This window comes from Lepus europaeus, chromosome 15 (genome assembly GCF_033115175.1).
Source record: "Lepus europaeus isolate LE1 chromosome 15, mLepTim1.pri, whole genome shotgun sequence".
In the NCBI taxonomy this organism is placed as follows: domain Eukaryota; kingdom Metazoa; phylum Chordata; class Mammalia; order Lagomorpha; family Leporidae; genus Lepus; species Lepus europaeus.
In genome coordinates this window covers 28,735,453-28,759,807 of record NC_084841.1, presented here as the reverse complement: position 1 = coordinate 28,759,807, position 24,355 = coordinate 28,735,453, and the positions used below count along the sequence as shown (strand labels likewise).

The following is a 24,355-nucleotide window of genomic DNA, read 5'->3' as shown; positions in this document are numbered from 1 at the left end:
TTTCATGTAAATTATATTCTTTCACAATTTTGTTTGTCAGGTGATCTTTCTGCCTCTAGTTTTATATTCTTGAAAGCCCTTCTCTACCCTACAGTCATAATGTTATTTTCAGTATCCTGCTCAGTTGTTTCTTGCTGCCCAGCTTGTGAACCTGCTGTTCCTTCTGCTGAAACAGTGGCTCTAACTTTTTTTTAAAAAAGTCATGAATATTATAGAATATTGTGATTCCTTAGCAACTACTGGCTCTAGAGATTCTTCTCCCTTCCCTTTTATGCATTTTATGTCCATCAAATTACTTATTCATTACCACAAAACTATAATTTTGGGGAAAGACTGCTAATACCGTATTTTCCTACCCTATCCTTGAGTATAGATTATGGTGGCCATCCAACATAGTGCTGGCATATAGTATGCTCTTAAAATAGGCAAGTGTACAATGAATCAGTCAGTTGAAATTGTGCTATAGTATTCTATTGGAAAAGAGCCTGCACTTTGGGACATGTTGCCTTTTTTGCTTCCTCTAATTTCTTCACTTTGTTTTAGATAATGAGATAATTGATCTTGATCTTGATGAGCAAGGTGGAGGAATACAATCCTGTTCTTTGAGGATCACCAAGTTTGTCTGATCCTTTGTGGACTTATTTATAATGTTTATTCATCTTTGTGTACCAAGTAAGCAAATGATAATGGAATAAATCTGGAAAGTAATAAAAATGTGAGGGTCTAGATAAGGACTATTTGTTGACCTTGTAATTTTACTTAAGAACCTTTATTCAGTGAAAAGAACATGTAATGCTAAGTAATATGAATTGAAATTACACTTGTGAGAATGTATATAGTACTTAGTACATTCTTACGTGAAATGTATAATCTACAGAAGTTGAAAGTAGTATTATTTCTCTTACTGTTTTTATAGGAGGTCCGTAAAGTGAATGAAAGCATCAAGTATAACCACCCACTAAGAAAATGTGTTGACACAATACTTAAAAAGGTAATTAAATTATATTACCTCATTTATTTCCATTTAAAGTATAAGTTTGTACTTATAACCAAAGCATCAGAAAAGTATGAAAAAAAAACCCTATAGCTCAGGTTTTCCCAACTTATTTTCATGGAAATATTAAGCATAAATCAGTAGTAATTTGAATTTTTTCCTCTATGATTACAAATTTAGCATTAATTATTGGCGGTATTTCCCATTGAAATATGAAGCTAGATGTGATGTCGAATAATGTCTAATGATTTCCGTGACACAGTGATGGAGATAACTTTGCAAGAGTTGCTGTATATGATCACTAAAAGCCTATCTCCTATAAGAAAATTAACTAGTGTTTAATAATATCATTCAGTCAGCTTCCTACATGTTATTTTACAATATACAGAGTTCAGGTATTATAAAGTAGATGACATTATGAAATGCTTAACATATTTAATAGAAAGACATACAGTTATGGTTTTGATGCATTAGTTTTGAATTAGGACTATTCATATAATGCTAAAGATTATTTTTTACAGAGTTCCCTAGTTGTCTTGTATGTACCCACAGAACTACTGCAATTTTCCATTTCTATATTTTAAACTATGGTATTCCTTTTGACTATAATGACAGTCATAAGAATAAATTTTCCTACCATTTCTCTCAAATTTGCTACTTTAAAAGAACTTTTCAGGGAGACTAACTTACCCTAGTACATATAGACAATAAATGACTAAAGGTACAGCAGTAACTCTAAACTATATTTGTTTCTCTTTACTATACATTTCAAAAATTTAGCATCCTGGATTTGTCATGATTCTTCTGCATTATTTAGCTAGAAAGATAGTTGATAGTTTCATCAGGTACCTACTTGGAATGATTCTCTCAAATACTAGATGCTTTATGTAAGTAAACTTCCCTGCCTCTATCCATACCTCGCTAGGATATCAGAGCATAATGATTAATAGAGGTAAGAAGAAATTCAATGCAACTTTTAAAGTTTTCACAAAAATGTCAACAAGTCAGAGTCTAACTACTTGATGATGCCAACAAAGGAAAATGTTGAGAAAATTAGAAATGCTGAAGACTGAAAGATTTTTTTAATAAAAATGATTTTTTTTATCTTTTTACAATTAAGATTTTTAAAAATCTACTTATTCCTTTTAGTGTCCTACAGAATATCAGGAAAAAATGGGTAGGAACATGGATGATTATGAAGATTTTGATGAAAAGCGTAATACTTATCCAAGTGAAAAAAATCTGGTAAAATTGCACAAACAGGTAATTTTAATTACTAATTATAGCTATTTTACATGCTGATAATTTGTTAGATTTATAATTATTGCCACAAAAAGGAGTGTTCAGTGAGTGTATCTATAACTTCCTTTGATTCTGTCCTTATACCTCTTTGAAGTGTTGCAACTTTATATTTCTCAACAGTGGTAGCATTGATGTTTGGGGAGGGAGAGCTATTCATTGAGCATAATTGTTAAATTATGTGGAAAAGTTTTGATATTAATATCTTAGTCCCACTCAATAAGTGCCTCTAGCATTTTGTTTTCTTTTGACAATGAAGTCATGCTTCCAAGTGGGAAGTTGCGCCACTGTTGGATCAGAACAGTGATAGTTCTACCCATATTCCTTTTCTTAGGTGATTTATTCAGTTCAGAGGCATCGTCGAACTCAAGTACAATGGCAGATTCTTTTGGAACAAGCATTTTATTTAGAAGATGTAGCAAAAAATGAAACTACTGCTACTCGTCAGTTTATTCACACCTTTCAATCACCAGAGCCAGAAAATCGATTTATCCAATATTTTTATAATCCTACAGTTGGTATGTAATTTGATATAAATTTCAAAGTTTAATGATAATTTTTCTGCAGAAAAAATTACATTTTCACCAATATGAGGTGAATTTATCTTGTATTATTTTATATATACCATATGGTAGTACTAAGTAGCTGATAAGCTTCCCCCCAAAATAACTGTTTAATTATCTTATAATATGTAATCCATCAATTCCACTGTCACTTCATAAATAATCAAAATTTTATGCAAAAATATATGTAATACATCAAGGATATTTTTATTTGAATGGCAAAAAGACAAAAATCTTCCATCTTTCCCACCAGGAGTGGCCTGGGGCCAGCCCTTTGGTTCTGGCTGCGGCATGTGGTCCACAATCCAAGCTCCCCGGGCCCATGGCGAGTGTCCCAGGGGACACCCAGCATCCACAGTCACACCTGTGGGAGCTCGGGACCGGGGTTCTACGTGGCCAGAAGTGTCCCCAGTGGCTGCCTCAGTGTCCCATTTGCAGCCTGGCTACACTCAGGGCCAGCATGACAGGTGGCCAGAGTCCATCCTAGAGCAGTGAGGTCTTCCGTCTGGGCAGCAGGGACTCCTTTATAGCTGCCAGCAGCCCTGGCAGGGGCACGTACCCCTGGGCTCTGTGTGTCCACATTCTAGGCCAAATGCCCACAACAGCCAAGATTAGGCCAGGGTGAACAAAACAGTTAGGAACTCAAACTGGGCTTCTGTTTGAGCAATATGGACTCAAAATACTTGAGCCATCACTTGCTTCCCAGAGTTACTTTATCAAGAAACTGGAGTTGAAAACAGAACCAAGACTCAAACCCAGGCACTCTGATTTGGGATGCAGTTGTCCCAAGTGGCGTCTTAACTGCTGTACCAAGTGCTTGTCCCTAATATGTTTCAAAATAATTAGAATTTTGAGCAATTTTATGTCACAAGCTTGGATCCTTTTGTTTTTGTCTTGACATACTACTAAAATACTCCCCTAAGAAGACCTCTTTGTTTATTTACATTCATTAATCTTACTTATAAAACTTATACTCTCTAGTCATCATCATTCTTTATTTCTGATAATTATTATGACACTCCTTTCAAATGTTATTAACTTTATTGTGAAGAAACTTAAGGCCAGCACCAAAGTGTCACAGTGTTAGCACTTCTATTTATTTATTCAAATAATGGTTATAGTTACTTGATTCTGTTTTTCCTATTTGATCTTCAATATGAAGATTTAATGACAAAAAAAAAACAACCCACAAACCCTCAAATAGCTTTGTCAGAGAAGATTCTTTCAACTAAAATGAAGGGATAATGTAATACATATTTTTCATTCATTAAACAAATGTTTGAGCTTATTAGTGCTGTTTATTGTTGGGTGCTTCATATATATCAATTTAAGAAGACAAAAATTTCTGCCCTTGTGGAGTGAGAAAAACACACAGTAAACACATTAAGATATAAGTATCTTTAGTAGATACTTGGCTATAAAAACTGGGATTTGGAGAAACGTCTTGGCTACAGATATAAATGAGGGTGCCATTAATGTTCAATGATTGGGATAGAGAAGAATATCTTGAGGACTAAGCCTAAGACAATCCAGAATTTAGAAATAAGATTTGTCAGGAAGAATCAGCAGAAAGACAGGAAAACCAGTGGCCAGTGAGGTAGGAAGAAAACCAAGATAATGAAATGTTTTGAGGAAGGTGATATGTAAAGACATACCTTTTTGAATGTTGGATATATGCCAAGGATGCATACTAAGATATGATCATTGGATTTTAGAGAAGTAAAGTGAGGTAAGACTAAAATTTAAAAGCCTGATTGGAATTTAAAAGAAGTATAGAGAATAATTAGAATCAGTGAGAATAGAAAACTCAAAATGTTCTTACATAAGGGAACAGAGAAAAGTGGCAATGGTTGACAGAGAATTGTGGGGGCTTGGGGTAGAGGGTCAAGAGAAGTTCTAGCCTGTAATTTAGTAACGATATCATAGAGGAAATTTGATGAGGAGAGTAAAGAATTTCTGGGATAGTATTTATTACTAGAAGTGAGACGGGAAATAGGGAACAATGAAGTATATCCTTAGATTAAGAGGTAAGACATAGGCGCAGATGACATGCAGTGGTGGAAACTAGGGGAAGTTCTCTTTGGATCCCCCTTTTTTTTTTTTCTCAGTTGGTATAGAAAAGCTGATTTTGAGATTTGAGGAGGGAAGAGAAGGTACAAAGTAGTTGCCTAGGAAAGTGAACATGCAAGAAGATTGAAGAACTATAATAGACTAGCCAGGCAAAGCTGGTGAGCCACTTGAAGCTAGTGATTAAAAATTTAAAGTGAGATGGGTCAACAAAGTTGTGTGTTTTTCTCCTGCAATGTGTGACTATATACACATGCTCACAGTGGTCAAGGAGGTGGGTCTAACAAGGGTGTGGTTGAGTAACGCAGTGGTGAACTAAAATGGCACAAGGGAACTGAGATACCAGAGAGTGGTTTTCCTCAAAAACAGTGGAATCTGAGTTGGGTAAGAAACCAAATAGGATACTAGGATGTTAAATAATAAAATAATAATAATAAGAAGAAGTGGTGGAATAAATGGATTGTTGGTCCAGGTATAGTCAGTGGAGCTGATTGCCAAACAAATGTTTTGCTTAGAGACAAAGATGGTGGAATGAAGTTATGTGGAAGGATTGGAGTAACTGGCAATGGAAGGTACAGATAGCTATGGAGATGGGTTATTTAGGAAGGATGAAAATAGAAGACAACATCACTGTAGGAAGGAACTAACGAAAATGAGAGACTTGGCTATCAAAAGGAGGATCACACATGTAGATGTTAAAACCACCAGGAATTATGCTGAGAGTAGGGTTAAATACTGAGCCAGGAGCCCAGCTCTTCAATCAGTGAAGTGAAAGCATAACATTTACAATTTATTGTACTTTCCTTTTTTTCCCTTTATTTGTACCTAAATTCATACTTAAAACCAGAGTCCTATAAATATTCCCATACACCCTTTACTCATGATCTCCAAATGTTAACATTTCACCATACTCATTTGCTTTATCTTTCTCAACATTTAGTCTTGGATTTTTCCTTAATCTCTCAGAGTGTTATCCAGATATGATGCCTCTTTGCCCATAAACATTTCAGTGTGCATTTTCTAAAAATAAAGACACTTTCTTACAAACTAGGTGCAACTATTAAAATCAGGAAATTAATATTGATAATATACCATTATTTATAGACCTTATTCAGGTTTTTCTAATTATTGCAATAATATTTGTTAAAAAATAATCTCAGCTCTTGTAGTGCATTCTGTTGTCAGGTATTCTTAGTCTCCTTTAACCTGGAACAGTTTCTTAGTCTTTATTTGTAGATTATGACAGGGAAGTTTCTAGAGAGCACACGTCAGTTTTTTGTTGAATGCCCCTGATTTGAGTTTGATGTTTCTTCAAAATTAGACACAGTCTACATTTTTGGAAGGAAAATCACAGTAGTGGTGGTTTCAGTACGTCATAGCAGGAGGCACATAGTATAGATTTGTCTCGTGATTGATGATCATTTGGTTAGGGTAGTGTCTTCTTGGTTTTGCCTCTGTAAAATTAATATTTTTTATCTTTGTCATTAAATATCTTTTTGGGAGATTTTTTTAGAACAGTTAAATAGCATGTTGTGTTTTTATAGTCTTACTAATTGGTTTGTTTCTTTTATCTTCCAGAATGGTATTGGGAATGTCTTTTGCGGCCGTGGTTTTACAGAGTCCTTGCTGTGGTTTTGTCCATCTTTTCTGTGATTGTTGTGTGGTCGGAGTGCACATTCTTTAGCACTACTCCTGTATTATCCCTCTTTGCAGTCTTCATACAGCTGGCAGAAAGAACATATAATTATATTTATATTGAGGTCAGTTTATTTTATATTTCTCATAAATATGTCAGCTCATAGTATGATCTTTAACTGTTATATCTTTTATCCCTGTAGTTCTTCTATTAATGAAGCATTGAAATTTCCTACACAGTTATTATTCATACTTCTAAAAATAAGCTTCATCAGCTTACAGACTATAAAAACTAAGAATGGTATTTGAGCAGTGATGAAAAGGTGTAAGATAGTGTAGAATTCTTTTATGGGAGTACTTTGATCCTCTATGCCAGTGGATGACTACATAACTTTTTTTTTTTTTTTTTTTTTGACAGGCAGAGTGGACAGTGAGAGAGAGAGAGGCAGAGAGAAAGGTCTTCCTTTGCCGTTGGTTCACCCTCCAACCACGCTGATCCAAAGGCAGGAGCCAGGTGCTTCCTCCTGGTCTCCCATGCGGGTGCAGGGGCCCAAGCACTTGGACCATCCTCCACTGCACTCCCGGGCCACAGCAGAGAGCTGGCCTGGAAGAGGGGCAACCGGGATAGAATCCGGCGCCCTGACCGGGACTAGAACCCGGTGTGCCAGTGCCGCAGGTGGAGGATTAGCCTATTGAGCCGTGGCGCCGGCCTACACTTCATAACTTAATAGTTCATTTGAAGAGTTGCCAAGCAAATGGGAGAACAGACTCACTTCAAGATGTAGATTTGGAACTTAAGGACTTAGGAGGTTTAACTCATTGAAATGTAGATTGTTTACATAATTTCATTTTCTTGGTATGATTTTAAAAATCTCTATTACTCTATTTAAAATTTAGATTAATAAATGTTAGCTGGAAATAAAAGGTAATGCTTGAGATAGTTTATAAAGTGGTAGTTTAAGGTCTATTAGTCTTACACTGTTTTGCTTTTGTTTTTTCTAGATTGCTTGTTTTCTTTCCATCTTCTTCCTAAGTATCTGTGTTTATTCTACCGTGTTCAGGATTCGTGTATTTAACTATTATTACCTGGCTTCACATCACCAGACTGATGCTTACAGTCTTCTTTTCAGTGGCATGTAAGTAGGGTTGTGTTTTAAAAAATGAGAGAAATGTATTATTATGGACATCTCTCTGTTTCTTGTTTGTTTGTGAGTGTTCCACCAACACCTATATTTCTATGAGGTGGCTGATTTGGTTTAAATATTAAATAGATAGCTGTTGATAGGCAGCTAAATCCTGCTTGAGATTTAAGATTAAAAATAAGTGTGCTAGGTTAGGAGGAAAAAGAAAGATGTAGTAAGCCTGAATTTATTAATTAGAGCTGCAGTAGATAGATTAGTAAATAGTAGCAACATTCAGAGTTTATAGACTAAATTAGAACCTAGAAAGTATTTAGAGATTCAGTGGCCTCAAACTGAATTGAGCAGGATTGAGAAAACCAACAGGAATAAATTTTCCTCAAGAAGTTCAGTTTAAGAGAGCTGATTGTGGGGCTGGCGCCATGGCTCACTTGGTTAATCCTCCACTTGCAGCGCCAGCATCCCATATGGGTGCCGGGTTCTAGTCCTGGTTGCTCCTCTTCCTCCAGCTCTCTGCTGTGGCCTGGGAAGGCAGTGGAGGATGGCCCAAGTGCTGGGGCTCCTGCACCCTCTTGGGAGACCAGGAGAAAGCACCTGGCTCCTGGCTTCAGATCAGCAAAGCTCCGGCCGTAGCGGCCATTTGGGGGGTGAACCAAAGGAAGGAAGACCTTTCTCTCTGTCTGTCTCTCTCTTACTGTCTAACTCTACCTGTCAAATAAAAATATAAAAAAAAAAAAAAAAGAAAAGAAAGAGAGGGCTGATTGTAGTTTGGCCTGGGTTGCACAATTTTGGATATTACAAAGGCTGGACTTAGGGAAGTTCACAGAGGAATTGATATCTGAAACATCTTCAGGACATTTTTTTGTTTTAAATCTAATTTTAGACTCAAAGGAAGTAGTGAAAAATTCTTTTATTCTATGTAACCTTATGTAACTGCTGTACAGTATCAAAACCAGGAAATTTACATTGGAACATTTCTGTTAATTACACTATAGACTTAATTTATTTTTGTTTTATCCTTCATTCATTTGTGGATTTCCTATGTGTGTGTGTGTCTGTGTGTGTGTGTTTCCTGTATCCACCCAACAGTCAAGACAGAACTGGTCTATGACCACAAAAGAACTCCCTCATGCTATTTCTTTATATTTGCACCCCCATTCCTATTCCTTCTGCTTCCAGCTGTACAACTCTCCAGTTTTGTAAGTTACTCTTTTTATCTGAACAAAACTGAACAATTTTTTTATAGGTGTAACTATCAAACTGATACATTTTAATACAACTTCAGATTGTTATGTACTGAGTACAAATTACGTTAAGGATGCTACTGTCTGTTGTGCTGTGAAATGAATTGCCGAGGTGGTAAAGTTGAACGAAGTACATGCAAGGATGCTTTGCAAATTGCAGGAAGAAAGCAGTGGCACCAAAACAGGCAGGCTGAGGCTGCAGTGTTGCCATGTAGGTGTTGGTGTTCTTAAGTGGTTGTGATTAAAAATTTCAGCATGTCTCCAGATATATAAGGGCAGTTCACATTAAGAATTCAAGCTATGTATGGTGACTTCAATAAATTCACAGGAAAATGGAATTAAAATTTAAAATTAAAAAATATCAACTTTATTTTATCAATTTCAAGACCCTAAAGAACTGGGGGGGGGAGGTGGGTCCTGGGAATTTAGTCATGTCCAAAAAAAAAAAAAAAAAGCAAAATGGAATCCCATCAAAGACTTTTTAAAATTAGGAAACAGAAGTCAGGATGAGCCAAATCAGGATTGTGTCATGGACAACCAATGATTTCCCATGAATACTCTAACAAAGTTGCACTTGTTTAATGAGAAGAATAAGCAGGAGTATTGTCATGATGGAGGACTCTCTGGTGAAGTTTTTCCGGGTGTTTTTGTGCTAGAACTGTAGCTAACTTCTCAAAACATTCTCTTAATAAGCAGATGTTATTATTCTTTGGCCTTCCAGAAAGTCGATAAGCAAAATGCCTTGAACATCCCAAAGTACTGTTGTCATGACCACTGCTTTTGACCCTGCTTTTGCTTTTTTTTTTTTTTAAGATTTATTTATTTATTTGCAATCAGAGTTACACAGAAAGAGGAGATGCAGAAAGAGAGAGAGAGAGAGAGAGAGAACAAAAGAGGTCTTCCATTGATGGTTCACCCCCCAGATAGCTGCAACGGCCGGAACTGTGCCGATCCGAAGCCAGGTGCCAGGAGCTTCCTCCAGGTTTCCCATGTGGGTGCAGGGGCCCAAGGACTTGGGCCATCTTCTACTGCTTTCCCAGGTCACAGCAGAGAGCTGGATCAGAAGTGGAGCAGCTGGGCCTCGAACCAGTACCCACATGGGATGCTAGCACTTCAGGCCAGGACGTTAACCCACTGCGCCACAGCGCCAGCCCCGACCCTGCTTTTGCTTTGACTAGACCACTTCTACCTCTTGGTAACCACTGATTTTGTTTGTACTTTGTCTTCAGAATCATACTGGTAAAGCCATTTTTCTTTTTTCTTTTTTTTTCATTTATTAAACTTTTATTTAATGAATATAAATTTCCAAAGTACAGCTTATGGATTACAATGGCTTCCCCCCATAACTTCCCCACCAACCCGCAACCCTCCCCTTTCCCGCTCCCTCTCCCCTTCCATTCACATCAAGATTCATTTTCAATTCTCTTTATATACAGAAGATCAGTTAAGTATATATTAAGTAAAGATTTCAACAGTTTGCCCCCATATAGCAACACAAAGTGAAAAAAATACTGTTGCAGTACTAGTTATAGCATTAAATAACAGCGTACAGCACATTAAAGACAGAGATCCTACATAATATTTTTTTAAAAATTAATTAATTTTCTATGCCATTTCCAATTTAACACCAGGTTTTTTTTTTTTTCATTTCCAATTATCTTTATATACAGAAGATCGATTCTGTATATAATTAGTAAAGATTTCATCAGTTTGCACCCACACAGAAACACAAAGTGTAAAAATACTGTTTCAGTACTAGTTATAGCATCATTGCACATTAGACAACACATTAAAGACAGATCCCACATGAGATGTAAGTACACAGTGACTCCTGTTGCTGACTTAACAATTTGACACTCTTGTTTATGGTGTCATTAATCTCCCTAGGCTCTAGTCATGAGTTGCCAAGGCTATGGAAGCCTTTAGAGTTCGCTGACTTTGATCTTATTCCGATAGGGTCATAGTCAAAGTGCAAGTTCTCTCCTCCCTTCAGAGAAAGGTACCTCCTTCTTTGATGGCCCCGTTCTTTCCACTGGGATCTCACTCGCAGAGATCTTTCATTTAGGTCTTCTTTTTTTTTTTTTCTTTTCCATGGTATCTTGGCTTTCCATGCCTACAATACTCTCATGGGCTCTTCAGCCAGATCCGAATGCCTTAAGGGCTGATTCTGAGGCCAGAGTGTTGTTTAGGACATCTGCCATTCTATGAGTCTGCTGTGTATCCTGCTTCCCATGTTGGATCCTTCTCTCCCTTTTTGATTCTATCAGTTAGTATTAGCAGACACTTGTCTTGTTTGTGTGATCCCTTTGACTCTTAGACCTATCAGAGCCATCAATTGTGAACTGAAATTGATCACTTGGACTAGTGAGATGGCATTGGTACATGCCACCTTGATGGGATTGTATTGGAATCCCCTGGCACATTTCTAACTCCACCATTTGGGGCAAGTGATTGAGCATGTCCCAAATTGTACATCTCCTCCCTCTCTTTTTCCACTCTTATATTTAACAGGGATCACTTTTCAGTTAAAATTTAAACACCTAAGAATAGTTGTGTGTTAATTACGGAGTTCAACCACTAGTACTAGAACAACAACAACAACAACAAAAAATACTAAAAAGGATAAAGTATTACATTGTACATCAACAGTCAGGACAAGAGCTGATCAGGTCATTGTTTCTTATGGTGTCCATTTCACTTCAACAGGTTTCCCCTTTGGTGCTCAGTTGTCACCGATCAGGGAAAACAAATGATATTTGTCTCTTTGGGACTGGCTTAATTCACTCAGCATGATGTTTTCCAGATTCCTCCATCTTGTTGCAAATGACTGGGTTTCATTGTTCCTTACTGCTGTATTGTATTCTATGGAGTACATGTCCCATAATTTCTTTATCCAGTCTACTGTTGATGGGCATTTGGGTTGATTCCAGGTCTTAGCTATTGTGAATTGAGCTGCAATAAACATTAATGTGCAGATGGCTTTTTTATTTGCCAAATTAATTTCCTTTGGATAAATTCCAAGGAGTGGGATGGCTGGGTTGTATGGTAGGGTTATGTTCAGGTTTCTGAGGAATCTCCAGACTGACTTCCATAGTGGCTTAACCAGTTTGCATTCCCACCAACAGTGGGTTAGTGTCCCTTTTTCCCCACATCCTCTCCAGCATCTGTTGTTGGTAGATTTCTGGATGTGAGCCATTCTCACCGGGGTGAAGTGAAACCTCATTATAGTTTTGATTTGCATTTCTCTGATTGCTAGTGATCTTGAACATTTTTTCATGTGTCTGTTGGCCATTTGGATTTCCTCTTTCGAAAAATGTCTATTGAGGTCCTTGGCCCATCTCTTAAGTGGGTTGTATATTTTGTTGTTGTGGATTTTCTTGATCTCATTGTAGATTCTGGTTATCAACCCTTTATCTGTAGTATAGTTTGCAAATATTTTTTCCCATTCTGTCAGTTCCCTCTTCACTTTCCTGACTGTTTCTTTTGAAGTACAGAAACTTCTCAATTTGATGCAATCCCAAATGTTAATTTTGGTTTTGACTGCCTGTGCTTCTGGGGTCTTTTCCAAGAAGTCTTTGCCTGTACCTATATCTTGCAGGGTTTCTCCAATGCTCTCTAATAATTTGATGGTTTCGGGTCGTAGATTTAAGTCTTTAATCCATGTTGAGTGAATTTTTGTGTAAGGTGAAAGGTAGGGGTCTTGCTTCAAGCTTCTGCACGTGGAAATCCAATTTTCCCAGCACCATTTATTGAATAGACTGTCCTCATTCCAGGGATTAGTTTTGGATCTTCGATCAAATATAAGTTAGCTGTAGATGTTTGGATTGATTTCTGGTGTTTCTATTCTGTTCCATTGGTCTATCCATCTGTTTCTGTACCAGTACCATGCTGTTTTGATAACAACTGCCCTGTAGTATGTCCTGAAATCTAGTATTGTGTGTGATGCCTCCGGCTTTGTTTTTGTTGTACAAGATTGCTTTGGCTATTTGAGATCTTCTGTGTCTCCATATGAATTTCAGCATCTCTTTTTCCAGATCTGAGAAGAAGGTCTTTGGTATCTTGATTGGTATTGCATTGAATGTATAAATTGCTTTTGGGAGAATAGACATTTTGATGATATTGATTCTTCCAATCCATGAGCATGGAAGATTTCTCCATTTTTTGGTATCCTCTTCTATTTCTTTCTTTAAGATTTTGTAGTTTTCGTCGTAGAGATCTTTAACGTCCTTGGTTAAGTTTATTCCAAGGTATTTGATTGTTTTTGTAGCTATTGTGAATGGGATTGATCTTAGAAGTTCTTCCTCAGCTGTGGCATTGCCTGTGTATACAAAGGCTGTTGATTTTTGTGCATTGATTTTATATCCTGCTACTTTGCCAAACTCTTCGATGAGTTCCAATAGTCTCTAAGTAGAGTTCTTTGGGTCCCCTAAATAAAGAATCATATCATCTGCAAAGAGGGGTAGTTTGAGTTTTTCCTTCCCGATTTGTATCCCTTTAATTTCTTTTTCTTGCCTAATGGCTCTGGCTAAAACTTCCAGAACTATATTGAATAGCAGTGGTGAGAGTGGGCATCCCTGTCTGGTACCAGATCTCAGCGGAAATGCTTCCAACTTTTCCCCATTCAATAGGATGTTGGCCGTGGGTTTTTCATATATTGCTTTGATTGTATTGAGGAATGTTCCTTCCATACCCAGTTTGCTTAGAGTTTTCATCATGAAAGGGTGTTGTATTTTATCAAATGCTTTCTCTGCGTCTATTGAGAGAATCATATGGTTTTTCTTCTGCAGTCTGTTAATGTTGTGTATCACGTTGATTGTTTTGCGAACGTTGAACCATCCCTGTATACCAGGGATAAATCCCACTTGGTCTGGGTGGATGATCTTTCTGATGAGTTGTTGCATTCTATTGGCCAGAATTTTATTGAGTATTTTTGCATCTATGTTCATCAGGGATATTGGTCTGTAATTCTCTTTCAATGCTGCATCTTTTTCCGGGGTAAAGCCGTTTTTCATCTCCTGTTAGAGTTCTTCAAAGAAATGCTTCAAGATCTTGACCCTACTTAAAATTGGCCCTGCCACCCATGTGCCACCTTTCCCCCTCCCCTTAGTTTTCCCTTCCCTTTCTCCCTCCCCCATATCTCAAGTGAAATAAATGAAATATGTAAGCTGAACCAGTTGAGATGTCTGTGGTATTGGCTGTTGTATCTGCTATTCCTCATTAGTCCTTTTCAGTTAGAACGTGAGCAAGGTTGAGTTTTTTCCTGTCAAACTAATGTGGATTGTCCACCACTGTGGGCTTCAATTCAACATTATCTTGTCCCTTCCTAAAATGAGTTACCAGTTTTAAACTGCTGATTTCTTGGGACATTGTCCCTATAAACTTTTAATAAAATGACAGCGCTTTTATCATTCTTTACCCAAGCTTCACCAAAAATTTGGTATTTGTTCTTGCTTCTTTTAGCAGAATTTTTTTTTGCTCTGATAGGGGCTCTTTTAAAACTGATTTCTTACTCTGTTTTGGTGCCTCAAACTAAATCCTGTTTAGACATGTTTTTAACAAGTTAGTACCAGTTTATTTCAGTGCAAAAATTTTTGAAATTCATATATGGTTTTTTCATAGTGCACCTTTTCAATGAACTCTTTGAGGATTTCTCATATATTACACAAATGGATTAAAGTTTAACTACAACGATATGGAATGTTCCTAATATATTTAACATCATATAAAATGTATTTTTCTCCTTTACTCTTTATATATTCTGCTTTTGTAAATATTTACTGCAGGTTATTTTGCCGTTTGACTCCTCCATTATGTCTTAACTTCTTGGGTTTGACCCATATGGATTCATCCATCTCTCACAAGAATACTCAGCCAACTGCTTATACATCTGTAAGTGTGGTCAAAAAGCAGTTATTTAGATTCTTTTATTCCAGAGGTAGAGAGAGAGAACGCCCTTCTGCTGGTTCATTCCCAAAATGTCTATAACAGATGTTCAGCTTGGCTGAGGCCAAAGCTGGGAGCTGGGAAATGGTACCCAATCCTGGGCTCCACATTGGTAACAGGGTCCTAACTACTTGAGCCTTCTTTGCTGCTTCCCAGAGTTGCATTAGTATGAAGCTGGAATTGGGAGCAGAGCTGAGACTTGAACCCAGCCACTCTGATATGGGATACAGGTGTCCCAACTGGCATCTTAACAGCTAAACCTAACATCTGCCTCTAGATTGTTTATCTATATGCAGTGTTGTTATTGTAAATGTATTTTTTAATGCTGGCAGAAAAATTCTAGTTTTTTTTAAATAGTTAAATCTTTCTCTTAATGGTTGTATATGTAATTACTAATGACAAGATAAAAGTGATTTTGCTTTTATTAAAAAAAAGTTTTGTGGGTCATATAGATTGGCTGAGTAGTTTAAAAAGAACTGATGATAATATTGACTTTTCTATTTGTAGTCATAATGTATATGATAATTTTTAGTAATATTCATGAGATACTAATTTTCCTTAGAAAACTTTACTGAAGAGCAAACTTTTAAAAGTCAGTCCATTTATTTTATTGTTTCTGCTTTTTGACTAGTCCAGGTTTATTGATGTAACTGGTTAATGACAAACTTTCTAATGATGGAAAGGAATTAAAAATACAGAATTATGCTAATTTAACTTACTTTTTTCTTGCTCTTCAGATTATGGGTTCCATGAAAGTTTTATCCTTTATTGCAGATGGATTCTATATATATTATCCTATGTTGGTGGTAATTCTCTGCATTGCTACTTATTTTAGGTAAGAACTTTAACATTTTTTCTAAATATTCTTTATTGGATATGGATATACCTTCTTGAAGCTCTTTCAAGTATTTACTTGTTGGTTTTCATTCTTTGTTTTCTGCGACTTTGGGGAACTGGGAATAGTTTTTTTTTTTTTTTTTTTTAGATTTATTTATTTATTTGAAAGTCAGAATTACACAGAGAGGGAGAGGGAGAGGGAGAGAGAGAGAGAGAGAGAGAGAGGTCTTCCATTTGCTGATTCACTCCCCAGTTGGCCGCAACGGCCAGAGCTGCGCTGATCCGAAGTCAGGAGCCAGGTGCTTCTTCTGGGTTTCCCACATGGGTGCAGGGGCCCAAAGACTTGGACCATCCTCTAATGCTTTCCCAGGCCACAGCAGAGAGCTGGATTGGAAATGGAGCAGCCGGGACTTGAACCGGCACCCATATGCCAGCCCCTGGGAATAGTTTGAAGGAACTGCTTGAGTAATCAGATCAGGTTCTCCCTTTGAAGATATTTTAAAGAAAAGAGAAGTAGAGTTATTCTATGAGGATTATTTAGGCTATAAAGTGATAAAATTAATCACAGAATGTTAATTCTGAGTCCCAGCCTCTGCCAGTGATAGTCAATGGAACTTGCAAAACATCCTTATGCCCAAGTTCTCTTTAATAGGGCTCTCCAATTGTCTTAGGGCTTTCCCCATTATTATTGCTGGGTTTCTAAATAACTGTGGCCAGCAAAAAGGGTCAGGTGAGGAGTAATTGTAATCAAGCCACACATACAGAACTGAAAGAGAAATTCTCCTCTGATTTTGGAAAGTACCTGGGTTACTCTCTTTGTGGAATTAAAAAGAATGGCAGTAGAGGGCATTTGGTGTAGCATTTAATCATCCCATACTTCAGTGGCTGCGTTTACATCTCGACTGCAGCTTCCTCCTGATATGTACTGTTGGGGGCAGCAGATGATAGCTCAAGTAGTTGAGTCACCGCCACCCATGTGGAAGACCAGGATTGAATCCCCTACTCCTCGCTTTGGCCTGGTCCAGCTCCAGCTGTTACGGGCAGCTGGAGAGTAAACAATCAGGTAGGAGCTCTATATGTCTTTTCCTCTCTGCCTTTCAAATTTTGTTTTTAAAGAATGGCAGAATCTTAACAGGTAAAATTCAAAAGGAGTTAAAAGAGAGAGATGCCTGGCTTTTGAAATGCGGACTTTCCCTGTCACATGTCATGCGTCCTTACCCTGTATTCTGCTCTTTCACTGCTTGAGTGCTCTATGATGTAGTAAGAATACTACTCTGTCAAGAATTTAATATCAATCTCTGCTTTTCTGTTGAAAATTGTTTATCTGCTTGTTTTTAAATCTTCCAATATAACTATATAATTTTTACAGATATATGTACTAATATTAGGGTAATAAGTAAAGAGATAGTAATTAAAATAAATTATAGAAAATGTAAAAATTATTTATGTTTTGCCTTCTCTTAAATAGAATAGCTAAGAAATTATATTTTAGGGGGCCGTTGCTGTGGTGCAGTAGGTTAATCCTCCGCCTGTGGCACTGGCATCCCATATGGGTGCCGGTTATAGTCCCAGCTGCTCCTCTTCTGATCCAGCTCTCTGCTAATGGCCAGGGACAGCAGTGGAAGATGGTCCAAGTGCTTGGGTCCCTGCACCCACGGGGGAAGCCCTGAGGAGGCTTCTGGCTCCTGGTTCCTGGCTTCAGATTGGCCCATTTCTGGCCATTGCAACCATTCGGGCAGTGAACCAATGGATGGAAGACCTTTCTCTCTATCTCTCCCTCTCACTATCTGTAACTCTGCCTCTCAAATAAATAAATAAAAATCTTTAAAAAAAAGAAATTATATTTTAATTATCAGTTTTTAAATTTTTAATTTTATTTGAACAGCACAGAGGGAGAGAGAGACAGAGACAGAGATATAATGCTGTTAATATGAACAGATAGCAAATCTAATGTTTTGAATTGTTTTTCTTTAAGGCAGGAAAGACAAAAACAGATTTATACTGTGAAAATGATGTATTAAAAATTAAGTAGGGGGCCGGTGCCGTGGCTCACTTGGTTAATCCTCCGCCCGAAACACTGGCATCCCATATGGGTGCTGGGTTCTAGTCCTGGTTGCTCCTCTTCCAGTCCAGCTCTCTGCTGTGACCCAGGAAGGCAGTGGAGGGTGGCCCAACTACTTGGGCCCCTGCACCCGCATGGGAGAGCAGGAGGAGGCACCTGGCTCCTGGCTTTGGATCAGCGCAGTGCCGGCCGTAGTGACCATTTGCGGGGTGAACCAACGGAAGGAAGACCTTTCTCTCTCTCTCACTATCTATAACTCTACCTGTCAAGTAAATTAAAAAAAAATTAAGTATACTTTATATGTCCAAAACTAAGTTTTTACTATATGCATATTCATTTAAAAAGTTTATAAAACTATTAATAGAACATGAAAAGGTTGTGATCTATAATTTATGTCTTTTCATATTAGTAGTTATGTTGACAATATTATCATTTCTTCCTTTCCTACTAGATGGTTATATGGATCAAGTGATATGCAGTAGGGTAGTGCTTTGTTGCTTACAAAATCTTAAATATAAGCCATCTATATATCTAAAAGGAAATTTATTAAATTTAAAAATAATCAGTAAAAGGGTTTTTAGAGTTAATTTTGATAAGCCTTGCCATTTTATCTTTAAAGAGAAAAAATTGGGGTTGGATCATTTTTAAATTATCACACAAAATGGATATTCTATCACAGAAATGTAGGAAACAATCCCTTACTGACTTTCCTTGGTAGTTTGACTTTATAGGTCCATTTTCATTTGAAATGCTGCCATCGTAGTGTTACCAGTTCCTGTATTAGGAGTAACATAGCCATACCCTGAGCTCCTATTCAGACTTGTCCCTGTGCCTTTGAAATAAATAATTTTTTTTTTTTAAAAGAATGATAAAATCTTGACGGGTAGGATTCAAAAGCAGTTAAAGGATGCATGTGCGTGGTTTCTGGAAAACAGTCTTTCTTCTCACTACTGCTGATTTATTTCCCAAATGCCCATGATAGCCTGGCTGGGTCAGGCCAAAGCTAGGAGCCAGGAATTCAAAACATGGCTTCCAGATGGGCTACAGGGACCCAACTACCTTCCCAGAGACAGTGATCTATTTCAGAGCTTCTCATCCTACAGCATTCTCACAAAGATATGAAGATGGTTAAGGGATGTTTAAAGTCTCAGAATTAACATTAGCTTATGGCCCGTGCCGTGGCTTAACAGGCTAATCCTCCGCCTTGCGGCGCTGGCACACTGGGTTCTAGTCCCGGTTGGGGCGCTGGATTCTGTCCCGGTTGCCCCTCTTCCAGGCCAGCTCTCTGCTATGGCCTGGGAAGGCAGTGGAGGATGGCCCAAGTCCTTGGGCCCTGCACCCCATGGGAGACCAGGAAAAGCACCTGGTTCCTGGCTTCGGATCAGCGAGATGCGCGGGCTGCAGCGGCCATTGGAGGGTGAACCAACGGCAAAGGAAGACCTTTCTCTCTGTCTCTCTCTCTCACTATCCACTCTGCCTGTCAAAAAAAAAAAAAAAAATTAGCTTATTTACCTGAAACCCCAATTTTACTCAGTGGTAATTCATATAAAACATTCCTTTTATATTAAAACAGACATATATTATGAATCAGTCATGTGCTTATATATTTTTAATATAAAATGCAGGATCTTCTTTTAACTGCCTCTCTGTTTTCCCTTCCTGGTACTTGCATGCACACACTCTTTTTTTTTTTTTTTTTGAGATTATTTATTTGAGAGGCAGAGGCAGAGAGAAAGAAAGAGGTCTTCCATTGGCTGGTTCACTCCCCAGTGGTCACAATGGCTGGAGCTGAGCCAATCTGAAGCCAGGAGCCAAGAGTTTCTCCGGGTCTCCCACGCGGGTGCAGGGGCCCAAGGACTTGGGCCATCCTCTACTGCTATCCCAGGCCATAGCAGAGAGCTGGATCGGACGTGAAACAGCCAGGACTCAAACTGGTGCCCATGTGGGATGCTGGCACTGCATCCGGCTTTACCTACTTCGCCACAGCACTGGCCCCCACACATGCTCTTTCATCCCTTTTTTTCCTCTCTCTTTGTATCTCTCTACATATGTGTTCTGCTATTAGAAGTAATGAGTCAAAAAGTTTGAAAATTAATATAATAAAAGAACTTTTTTTCTGTCTTAAATTTAAATTCTATTTCGGCAGCTTACTAAGTGATGTTTAGCAAAATATTTAACCCCTGTGGGCCTATGTCCATATCTGTAAATTTATGTTCATTTCTTAGGATTATTGTAAGAATAAAATAAGAGTATATTGTCTCATGCATAGTAGGATCTTAGCAAATACTAATGTTACCTCATGATATTTCCTTCCTGTGTGCCATATTTTCATTTTACTCTTGTCCCTTTATATTGACAATCACATTTTAGTAAATAGCAAATAAGATAAAAGGTAGTAGCCACCAAGTAAACAGAGTAGTCACTTTACAGTGTATCTTAAAGGCTATCCAGTTGACTGGGGCAAACATTTGGTGTAAGAATTGAGACGCCTAGGTACAAGTCCCTATTCTGTGCCTGCTCTCTGCTTCCTGCAGTGCACACTTTTTGAGGCAGCAGGTGATGGCTGAAGTAGCCTGCCACCCAACTGAGAGACTTGGACTGAGTCCCTGGTTGCTGGCTTCAGCCTGACCCAGCTCAGCTTTTGTGGGTATTTGAGCATTGAAACAGCCAGTGGAAATCTATTCTTTCTTTCTGCCTTTCAAATAAATTAAATAATAAATGTTTTAAAGTTTAAATGGAGTTGACTGGCTTTCAGGTAAAAAAAAAAAAAAAAGGAACATCAAAATAAATTTGCATAAGTAAACCTTTCTAAACCAGAATATTCTATTCTTGGAAAATCTGGGTTTATATGTGTATTTCAGTATTAAAACTGCTTGCTATGTGAATATAAGAAAAGAATAAGTTGCTCTTGTATTATATCCATTAGCATCCTCGTATAATTATATTCTGAAGGCATGCTAATGGACAGACTTAATTTACTTCCATAAGAAATCTGATAATCAATTTTACTCTACTCAAAGAAGTCCTGGGGATAAGCTTTTTAGAAAGTTTCTTAAAGAACAACAGGGGTGGGACATTTGATGTAGTGCTTAAAACACTACTTAGGTACCCACATCATAAACTGAAGTGCCTGGTTTGAGCCCTGGCTCACTTTACATTCCAGATTCCTCCATGGGAGGAGGAAGCCTGAGAAGAAGCAACTGCTGGTCAAGTAATTGGGTTCTTTTCATCCAGGTGGGAGATCTAGATTGGATTCCTAGCTTCTGGGTTTGACCTGGCTCACTCCTAACCCTAACCTGTTTGGCTGTTGCAGCCTTTAGGGAATGAACCAGTGAACGGAAGATTTCTGCCTGTCTCTCTGCCTTTCAAATAAATAAGTTTTTAAAAATTCTAAATTAGTTTAAAGAATGACAAATAAAATTCTGTCAGTGGCCAACATAAGTAATAATGAAAACAGACTTCTTTAGGAGGTGGGGTGGGGGTGAGTAACAGTGCCAAAGAACATTTATGTAAGTATTTACAATGTGAAATAATGCTTCCTTTTTGAAAATCTGTTTTTATTAGTTTGGGGACCCGTTGTTTGAATCTGCTTGGTTTCCAGCAGTTCATGGGAGATAATGATATGACATCAGACTTAATTGATGAAGGAAAAGAATTAATTAAACGAGGTAAGATTTGGCTTCTAAAATAGAAAATACTAAGTGTTAAGGTTCAAAATACGAAATGTTTATATAATTAGTAAATTATTTTGACCTGTTTTAAGAAACTAGAAATACCATTTTTAAGCTAAATATTTTCAGACACCCTTCTTATCAAAAATAGTTTGAAAACATAAATAATTATTTTGTCAGTTTTTAAGAAGTTCTGGGACAAACTATTAGTATGATTTCAACTAGATAAAGCCCTTGTGTGGTGTAGGAGTCTTTTTTATGTTTTCTTTGAAACATATTTGCCAAGTTCTATACAACCATAAACCTCATGAATTTAAGGAATTATCAGTTTGATACTGCCTGGGAAGTCAAGCTAAACCTGTTTAGAATGTAGTGATCTTCAGCAGCCTATTAGAATACATAGCACTCTACTAGGCTATAATCACAAACCAAGTGTATTAAATTTACTGATATTTAAGAGAGGTAGAATAGGGAGAAAATACCTGGGGACATTGGTTCTTAGACATTCTTTACAAAAGCTGGTTTAGCCTTCATGCACTGTCATGGGAAAATAGTGTTCAGTGGATGTATTTTTGTTTTGCACTAATTAGTCCTCATCTGTCCTGGGTAAGATTTTATCACATCAAGTGCTGGGTAAGATTTGATGAGAATAAGACTAATAAATAGAATATATTTAGAGGGAGTAGCCAGAATTACACATTTGTAGAACATATCCTATGGGAAAAAAGGGTGGGGGAGAACACTGAATGTGTAACCTGAAGAGACTAACAGGTGAAAAGACTCTTACACAGGAAAAAAAAAAAAAAAAAATATATATATATATATATGTATATATGCTTGAGTTTAATTTAGAAGATGGATCTAAAAAAGAATAGAAATTACAGAGAAACAAATCTTGCTTTACCATAAGGAATAAACTTCTTTTACTAAAGCTATTTATATAGAGATTATAGGGCCATCTCTAACAAACTTAGAGTATGTTTATCCCCTGTAGACGAGGTGTTCTCTCAACTCTTTACCAACAGTAGCCTGCTGCATTTGATTTTGTGATAATTTATAAAAACATCACTCATAGCCTGATATTTTTACTTCAATTATTCAATGTCTTATTAAACCATGTTACACAAAATTTGAGGCCATTTTTCTGTCTCTAGAAAAGAGAAAGCGGCAAAGGCAAGAAGAAGGTGAAAATCGAAGAAGAGTAAGTGCAGTATTCTTTAAAGCCATAACCTCAAAATAAATATGGAATATGTGAATCTTACTTATTTAGAATGATCAGCTAAAGAAAGAAAACAGTGGGAAAATGCATAGGATATATATTATTTGAATTGTTATTAATATAAAGAGATTTCATGTATTTCATAGATATGATTCTAGTATATGTGCTACCAAAGTGAGCACTCACAGATATGATTCTAAGAAGATAACCATGCTCCCTACCCTCCCTTCTTCCCTCAGTACTCCCTCCTTTCTTTTTTTCCTTTAATATTTGCAGTAGGATAATTTCCATTTATAATGTGCCAGTAATCATAATGTTCAAAAAGTAAAAAGTAGAAAGACCAGTATTCCACAGGAATGTAGACAAGGGCTGTAAACAATAATCAAATCATAAGATGTCAGTTTCATTCTTATAGATTGTTTTGTTTTTATATCCTATATTAACTACCACATATCAGAGAAAACATCATATTTGATTTTTTGGGCACTGGCTTATTTCACTAAACAAAAAGTACCTTATTACACTGTTGGTGGGAATGTAAACTAGTATAACCATTATGGAAGACAGTATGGAGATTCCTCAGAAATCTGAAAATAATCTACCATATGACCCAGCCATCCCACTCCTGGAAATTTACCCAAAGGATATGAAATCAGCATATGAAAGAGTTGTTTGTGTCCCCATACTTATAGCACTTCAATTCATAATAGCTAAGATATAGAATCAATGCAAATGTCCCTGTTGACTAGATAAAGAAAATGTGAATGTATATATTTGTACACGCACACATACATGTGTGCAGAATACTACTTAGCCATAAAAAGAATGAAATCCTATCTATCTATTTATTTATTTGTTTGTTTTTGACAGGCAGAGTTAGACAGTGAGAGAGAGACAGAGAGAAAGGTCTTCCTTCCTTTGGTTCACTCCCCAAATGGCCACCATGGCCGGCGCACTGCGCCGATCTGAAGCCAGGAGCCAGGTGCTTCCTTCTGGTCTCCCATGCAGGTGCAGGGCCCAAGCACTTAGGCCATTCTCCACTGCCTTCCTGGGCCGCAACAGGGAGCTGGACTGGAAGAGGAGTAACCAGGACAGAACCGGCACCCCAACCGGGATTAGAACCTGGGGTGCCGGCATTGCAGGCCAAGGATTAGCCAAGTGAGCCGCGGCGCCGGCCAAATCCTGTCTTTTGTAACAAAATAGATGTGACAGCATATATTTTTAAAAAAGGAAATTTTAACATTTTCAGATATATATGCTAGATGTTGTCAGGCCAGTTCTAAAATGTCGTAATAATAAATTACTTTATTTGTGCCCAACATCAAGCATTTTTTACATAAGGTGGATATTCAGTAAATGTTTGTTGAATGAATGAATGAATTTATGTACTCTATTAAAGTGGTTTTGATTACTTTGAAATTATTATACTTTTTTGTAATATGACATTAATTTACTCTTAGTTTTTCTTTGGTCCTCCATTTGCTGAAGCAAACCTCCTCCTAGACAGAGAGAAGGCAAAAAATTAGACAAATCTAGTCATAATTACCACAAATTTCTAAAACTTGTGCTTACTGGGGAAGTGAAGACTAACAGGAGACTTGACAATTGTCTTCATATAGTGTAGCCTATGTCATGTAAATGGGAGTCTTGCTCTTTATTTCAGAAAGCATAGCTGAAACCAG

General features: G+C 37.3%; 1 protein-coding gene across 1 annotated transcript in view; it reads left to right on the top strand.

Annotated features, from left to right (window-relative positions):
• The window catches only part of LMBRD2 (LMBR1 domain containing 2), a 64,552-nt gene that overhangs the window by 29,009 nt on the left and 11,188 nt on the right, over positions 1-24,355 (top strand). Inside the window, exons 7-15 of the mRNA XM_062211764.1 lie at positions 917-991; positions 2,144-2,257; positions 2,628-2,811; positions 6,502-6,683; positions 7,561-7,694; positions 14,725-14,830; positions 15,622-15,719; positions 21,348-21,451; positions 22,609-22,655. Coding sequence (XP_062067748.1) covers positions 917-991; positions 2,144-2,257; positions 2,628-2,811; positions 6,502-6,683; positions 7,561-7,694; positions 14,725-14,830; positions 15,622-15,719; positions 21,348-21,451; positions 22,609-22,655 — 1,044 coding nt within the window. The remainder of the gene's footprint in view (positions 1-916; positions 992-2,143; positions 2,258-2,627; positions 2,812-6,501; positions 6,684-7,560; positions 7,695-14,724; positions 14,831-15,621; positions 15,720-21,347; positions 21,452-22,608; positions 22,656-24,355) is intronic.